This window comes from Cyprinodon variegatus, unplaced genomic scaffold (genome assembly GCF_000732505.1).
Source record: "Cyprinodon variegatus isolate N-32 unplaced genomic scaffold, C_variegatus-1.0 Scaffold1252, whole genome shotgun sequence".
NCBI classification, from domain to species: Eukaryota; Metazoa; Chordata; class Actinopteri; order Cyprinodontiformes; family Cyprinodontidae; genus Cyprinodon; species Cyprinodon variegatus.
In genome coordinates, this window is record NW_015151705.1 from 156,776 (window position 1) to 164,588 (window position 7,813).

Below are 7,813 nucleotides of genomic sequence, written 5' to 3' on the forward strand. Positions count from 1 at the left end.
GTCTCTGTGCCATTCATATTAAAACAATATCCCACATTTGATTGTCCCACAACTAGTCCATGCATTTGTTACTTCAAGACTGGACTATTGTAATTCTTTACTATCAGGAAGTCCACAAACTGTAGTTAAAAGCCTTCAGCTGATCCAAAATGCTGCAGCCAGAGTTCTGATGAAAATGAAAAAGAGAGATCATATCTCGCCTATCCTGGCTTCTCTTCATTGGCTTCCTGTTAAATCCAGAATAGAATTTAAATCCTAATGTTCCTAACAGAGCACTTGCCATCAACACCTTTGTTTATAGATTTTGGAGATCGGCCTGTTTTTTTTACAGTGTAGTCCTGTTTCTCTGACTGAGTACAGATACTTGTGTGAAAATGTTATGAGTAGAAGTCAGAAGTAGGAAGAAAAAAAGTAATGGAGTAAAGTATAGATACCTAAAAAGTGTACTTAAGTACAGTAACGAAGTTTTGTACTTCGTTACTTGACACCTCTGATTCGGAACCATGATGTCGAGGGCCCTTTGCAGACAGGCTTATGATAACGTGCCCCTCGCAGTGTGCTGACAGGATTTACAGGAGGAAATGAGGATGTACCAGTTGATAGAGCAACAACTACACCTGCTGAGCAGCTGGAGCTGCCCAGGGGACCACTCAGCATTGTCCAAGCAGCTACTCTCCATTCAGCTACTCCTCGTGATGGGCCTCGTCACTGGCCAAAAAGACTGCTGGGGTTGTGCACAACTTGGACATCTTATCCAACAGTGTTCCAGGTTTACTGCAGCGAAGGGAAACGGTGAGGGGAACATGTAGCTGAGAGGACACCGGTCACTGAGACCTATATGCCAACACCACACCCAGTATCAACTGACATAGCAATCGCTGTTGGCTGGACCCAGGTGGGGGACTTTTGCCTGTATAGCTCTCTTTGACACGGGGTCTAACGCAGCGCTAGTCTTACCCAATATTACTCCAGCTAGAACCGCTGTGCAAGCGACCGATGTGCAGCTCAAGACTGTGACTGGTGATTTAGCCCCCATGACAGGGAGGGGGGTGTTGGTGTTTCAGTTTGAGGTTGGAGGCCTAACTGTTGCATTTGCTGCCTGGGTTGCTGATATTCAGGATGCCTGCATCCTTGGGCTGGACTTTTTACGTGTTATCAGTTGTGTGCTGGACCTCGACAAAGGCTGCCTGCTACTCCCAGAGGGGAGGAGGTTGTAGCTCACACCCCCACCTTTAGGCTCATCCACTATAATGATTGCTGTTTGCACCTGCAAGTCCCCCCCATTACCACCCGCTGAGTAACAAACTGATGAGGAGGCAAAGCTGTCAGCAGTGAGAAACGTCTGGTCCAAGAACTGTGAGGGGCTCACGCACCAGCAGCATGAAAGTCTATGGCAGGTGCTGTTGGAAATTAGAGACATTTTTACCTTTAAAGAGAGTGATGTGGGCCTGACACACTTGGTTGATCATTTTATTGACACTGGGGATTCCCATTACTGTCAAACTGCACCCTGGTCCTCTTCCTCTCGTCCATCAGGAAGCTGCTGACAAGAGAACTGAACGAGATGCTAAAGATGGGCATCATAGAGCCATCTGAAAGTCCCTGAGCATCTGCTGGGGTGATGGTACCCAAGAAGAATAGCTCATGAATGTGCTTCTGCGTAGACTACAGGCAGAAGAACTCCTATCCACTCCCTCAGATCAACTAGGCCCTTGACTGGGTAGCGTGGTATTCTCGCTCTTGGACCTGCGAAGCAGTTTCTGGAAGGTGCCACTGTCTCCAGAGTCCAGACCAGAGACAAACTTTTGCACCAATAAGGGACTGTGGCAGTTCAGAGTTCTGAGCGTTGGTCTGTGCAACATCCCAACCACCTTCAAGAGGCTTATGGATGATGTGCTGGTTGGGGTCCCAAGACAGCAGGGCCTAGTCTACCTGGACAACGTCCTAATGCATGGGTCCTATTTTGAAACTGCCTTGGGTTCCCTGAGACTAGTGATGAAGGCTGCAGGCCTTAAGTTGCACCCTGACAAGTGCCACTTTATGAGCAGGGAGGTAGAGTTCCTTGGACACAAGCTGGGTCGAGTGGGTATCGGCATTGTTAGAGGAAAAAATAAAGACCATTTAAGACTGTCCCACTCCCATCGACCAAGTTCAGTTAAAAAGCTAATAAAAAAGCTTTAAAAATAGTCATATGAAGAATGGCCTCATATTACAGGATATTCGTAAAGGGCTACTCCTCTATAGCTGCATCACTCTTTTGCCTGTTGCAGAACGACTGTGACTTCACCTGGACAGAGAACTGCCAGTGGGGATTCAACCATCTGCGTAGGTCCCTGACAGTCTCTAATCCTTGCCCCGCCTTACCCCACCCTAGCATTTGTGCTGGACACGGACACAAGTAATGTGGGACTTGGAACTGTGCTGTCGCAAGTTGGACCTCACAGTGAGTGGAGGCCTGTGCTCCAGCAGTTGTACAACACTCCAATGTGGATGCTCTCTCCCGCACCCAATAACAGCATGCTGCTGTTATTGTGAGAGGCAACAGATAATGCCACACAGCTCCCTTACAGGACACCCAACTGGAACGAGGTCACTGGACTCTCTAAGGCCACCAAAGGACTTTGGGCCAAGTTTGGTGGTCTAAGGTTGGACAGGAGAGCACTTCAACATACCTGGAAAGATCCTGCCACGGGAGAGAACAGGTGGCAAGTTATGGTGCCCAGGTCAGTAAGGCCAGCCATGCTGGAAGCCTGTCTTTGGGGTGTCAAAGACCCTGCACCACCTCCGCAAGGGTTACTACTGGGGACAGCAAAGGAGAGATGTGGAGGATTTCTGTCAAAGCTGTAACTCAAGTTCCTCCCACAAGGGGCCTTTGGACCAGTCCTGTGTTCAACTTCAACAGCAACTAGCAGGATGCACCATAGAGCGAGTAGGTGCAGACATCATGGGGCCATTTCCCAGTACTGATAGAGGAAATTGTTATTGTTGCAATGGACTATGTCACCAAGTGGCCGGAGGCTTACGCAGTCCCTGACCAGGGGGCAGAAAAAGGGTGGAACTTTGCGATAAAAGTTGGTGGGGCGCTCCAAGGGTGGGGGTGTTCTATCCATCCATCCATCCATCCATCCATCCATCAACCCATCCTTCCATCCATCAACCCATCCTTCCATGCATGGCTTCCCTTTAAGCTGCATCAGTGATATCCTCCTTCTAAAGCAGCTAAATCAAACTTATAAATTTGTCCCTCATATTGCTGAGAGCCAAAGTCTATGTATTGAACCTTATATTTCAAAAATCATTTATACACAGAGTTTTATCATTTGAGCTTTAATCCTTGTAGGTTTCTTATACTTAAATTTTAAGTCTGTGTCCTCTGAGTTGCCCTGCGATGGGCTGGTGACCTGTCCAGGGTGGACCCCACCTCTCGCCCGAAGACAGCTGGAGATAGCACCCATCGCGACCCCAATTGGGACAAGCGTGTCAGATAATGGATGGATGGATGGATGGATGGATGGATGGATGGATGGATGGATGGATGGATGGATGGATGGATGGATGGATGGATGGATGGATGTCCTGTGAGTCTGGCTGGATGGATGTCCTGTGAGTCTGGCTGTCTCTGTGTTGCTGCACGGCTATTTCTGAGTCTTGCTGAACTACCAAAGTGTCATGATGTGGCCTGTTTGCGCCCCCTTAATTAGTCATTTCTTTCACCTGTCGTTTTCCCTCCCTGCCTCAATTATCATTTATTCCTCTCACCTGTTTCCTTTGGTTTATATTCTGTTAAGCCTGAGCATTCTTGGCAGATCATTAGATGTTCTATTCTGTTAGTCTGTTGAGTTTGTTCAGTTAATTGCAAGGATCAAGTCCTGGATCCTGGCAGCCAGTGGAAAGAGGGTTTTTGTGTCTGTCTCGTCTCCTGATCGTCCACTGTTCCTCCCCTGCTGAGTCTTCTGGATTTTGGCTCTGTATGCGGGGAGGTTCCGTTTTTATTCCAATAAGCCTGGCTCCAAGATGGAGACCAGTTTAAAGGTCCTGCATCGAGTTCTGGTTCCACGTCCTGTCTGGGCTACCCTCTTCCACTGAGCCTGTCCGTCTGCACCTGATCCTGTCTGTCCCTGTGTGTGGCCGCCCGGTCAAGCTTCTGGACTCTGAGCCTGCCTGGAGCTCTAGGATGCCTGGAAGCCTGAATCCTGTGTTCTGTCTGTTTCTGCCTGTTCTGTATCCCTGACCAGGATCGGTTTCCTGAGCTGCAGCACCGGGGACACATCAGCTCTACAGTCCAGCGGCTGGATTGCGTCCCTTTCCAGGGAGATGGACTGGACTGTTAAACCAGAGTGTCTAAGATGGCAGTCGCCGCGAGCCACAGTCCCCACAGCTCCACTTTAGTTTCCATTTGTTTGTGTTTTTGTTTCAATAAATGTTTTAAACTTTCCTACTGATTGTCTCTCCTTAAATACTGCGTCCATCTGTCCCTCTTCATGACAAGAAGTAAAAAAGATATGTTGAATTTTATAATAGCAATATAATGATGCCAGAGAAAATCATTTTCAGGATCTCTAGAAGCTCTGCAGTCTGATTCTCTGTTCAATCTGAAAACAACAGATCTGTGTTCATTTTAATCTGGAACTCTGAGTAATGCTCCTCTGAGAAGTTCAGCTTTTTAACTTATATAAATGTAAACTCTGTTGCCATTTTTAGCTGAAAAAGCGCCGTATGTGTAACCGACGGATTTTTCGGTGGCATCTCTAATTTTTTTAACCAATCCGTCTCCTAACTTTTAGTGAAATATCAAAGTAGCTGCTGGTTAATATTCACTGAGTGCTGCTGTGTCTCTCCTCCTCCACGTAGCTACTCTGTATGCAGTGAATGGCGACCCGAAATAATGTTTATGTCCCAAAGTGACAGATCCAATGATGTTACACAGAGAGGAGGGACTGGAGAGCAGCGGGAGAGCGAGGAAAAAACACGGACTGAAAACGCTCTGAACACAGACAGCTGCACCCAGTTACCGCTGGCTGGAGGAAATGAGCGGAAATTATTGGTGGGGACATGTCCCCTCCAGGCCAAAGGTGGTGGAGACATGTCCCCTCCAGGCCAAAGGTGGCGGGGACATGTCCCCTCCAGGCCAAAGGTGGTGGGGACATGTCCCCTCCAGGCCAAAGGTGGTGGGGANTGGGGACATGTCCCCTCCAGGCCAAAGGTGGTGGGGACATGTCCCCTCCAGGCCAAAGGTGGTGGGGACATGTCCAAAGTATGAATGTCTTGACATTTAAAAGACCCCCCCCTTCATGCCACTCCACCCCTACAGCGATGGCTTGGTTGAGAGGTTTAACAGGACACTGGCCCAGCAGCTGGCCATCCTCACATCAGAACACCAGCGTGACTGATAAACCTTCCTTCCTCTTGTCCTTTTGGCCGACAGGTCAGCAGTCCAACACTCAACCCAGTGTACACCTGACTTGCTCATGTTAAGGAGAGAAATACGGACCCCTGCAGACGGCGTTGTGTCCTTATGGCGCAACGACACAACAATAGGCCCGCTAGCGATGAAGTACAACATCAAGCACAATGAGGCTGAAACTCAAAAATTGTCCCACGACTTTAGAATCAGCCCAAAAAGTGGGCTGTTTGTCTGCATCATCAGCAGGAAAAACCAAACACAGCGGCTTCCAAGTTTTCCACAAGAAAATGAGATTCTCATGAATCATGCCTGATTGGCATCGTTCATAGAGTTCCCATCATTACGGAAAACCTGGGCTCCGTTCCAATGAGCAGGTTTACTGAAAACTAAACCTGAAACCAAGTTTCCATTTCAAAGAGACAGTTTCCTCATCCTCTGTTTCTGTTGCCATGGTAACATTCTGGGAAGAGCTGCAGCAGGTTTGGGTCAGTAAACTCCTCTCTCTCCTCTCTGGGTCGCCCTGGACAACATAAGGAGCCATTTGAGATGGAATCACTGTTTTTGGTTTTTTTCTTTATGTAAACTTCGTTGCTCAAAAGGATCAATGTGTCCATAATGAAATGTGACATTTTTTATCACTATTGTTATGAGATTTCTCCGTTCTCTGATTGGTAAATAATGAATAAAATGAACTTTAAAAGTGCTATTTGTCATATAAATGGTAATTTAATTCAATTACACTTTATTAATTCCTAAAGGGAAATTCAGTTTCTTTACAGCCATCTGGGGGGGCGCGGTGTTCGAGGCCCTGCTGCTGTAAAAGGAATCCAACAAAACTTTATTTATCTAATCAGCTGCAGCATTAATGCCAACATGTTTATCATTTGGGTTCCGGCATCAGTGAGGAGAAAAGGTTCACTGGGAAACACTGCGCCCCCATTAGCCCCCTTAGGTGTGTTTAGTTGCTGGGCTAATAACTGATGCTCAGTTGTCCATTTTTAAGCAAACGCACCTGCCTTTTCCCATTACCATTGAATGCAGCACAGAAGTTTGCTGTTTATACTTTAGAAGTGTTTTAATTTCCTCTAAAATGAAGCAGGTTTCTGCCTCTAAATAGTCAGCGTTGGTCGCTGTGCAGCATTGTTACATCACAGCATCAAAATGATCATCATGCCCAGCAGCTGCTGTCCATAAAACAGGCCTGACTGATGGCATTTAGTGCAGAGCATCAGAGTCAGGACGTTTGGAATGAGTAATACTGAATCCTGCAGCAGTGAAAAGGCAGCAGATCCCTTGTTTTAAGAAGGTCGTCATTTTAAAAATGGAAACATTAAAGATGATTTGGGTTGAATGTGTTTAACTGTCTGTGGAGTTTCAGAAAATGTTTCTGTTAAATTCTCCTCTCTGGGTTTTTCTAATCAGGTCTGATTATTTTAGGTTCAGTTCAATTCTCTGATCTTTCAGCATCTGTAAAAAAAATCTAGCTCATTTTGTTCTACTGTCACCAAACCAGAGTCTCTTTTAAAACCTACCATAGAGCAAAAAAAAAAGAAAAAAAAATATTAATGACCCAATTTATATATATTGAGATTTAAGTTTAAACATTAAAGATGTGTTTAGATTTTATTGAACATCTAATATTCTGTCATTTCTGACACATTTTAGATGCAAATAGAACATTTATAGATAAAAGCTGTAGAAATAGATTTAAAATATAGATTTATCATTAGGTTTAATGAGAATTTGCCACTAAATGTCAGACAGAAGCATAAAATATGAAGTTATTATGCTAAATAACAGAAATGTGAGACAATAAGCTTTATTTTCTAATCTTTTCTGATTGAAACTATTTGAAGCTTTTCTGGATCTCTGAGCCTCCTGGTCAGAGCTGCTCTATGCTGCTGCATGTCTGCTTTGATGCACGCGCTGTCAGACTGTGATCAAAGTGTCCGCTGATGATGTGTGAGCGCGCGTGGATCAGTCGTGTCAGAGCTCAGACACGCGCGCAGGCGATAGAGTCTAAAACACGACTTTCTGTCAAAATAGAATCTATTCAGTCTAGCTCTATGCGCAGTGAACGATGGGAGTTTCCTGCCTCCTTACCTGAAGAATCATAGATGATGTAGATCTGTAAAATCCAGCATAGATCCCAAATGAGGAGCATCCTTGGTTTCTGTCCTGCGCTCAGAGACATCAGGGCCAAACTTGGAGCGTTTCCCTCTTTGCGTCCTGCGCTCAGCGGCCGCCTTCACTCCGCGCTGCTCCTCCTGCCAGCACCGCTGCTCCTCCTGCCAGCACCGCTGCTCCTCCTGCCAGCACCGCTGCTCCTCCTGCCAGCATCGCTGCTCCTCTCTGGAGCCGGGAGGTCCGCTCCTCTGCTGGGAGCTGATGCTGGCTGGAAGCGCGCAG

The 7,813-nt window shown here is 46.6% G+C and overlaps 1 protein-coding gene across 1 annotated transcript in view; it reads right to left on the minus strand.

The window, feature by feature from the left end:
• The window catches only part of LOC107102416 (carbonic anhydrase-related protein 10-like), a 70,554-nt gene extending 62,822 nt beyond the window's left edge, over positions 1 to 7,732 (minus strand). The window contains exon 1 of the mRNA XM_015401728.1: positions 7,508 to 7,732. Within this exon, the coding sequence (XP_015257214.1) occupies positions 7,508 to 7,598 (91 nt within the window). The 5' untranslated portion in view covers positions 7,599 to 7,732. The remainder of the gene's footprint in view (positions 1 to 7,507) is intronic.
• Positions 7,733 to 7,813: the final 81 nt, after the last annotated feature.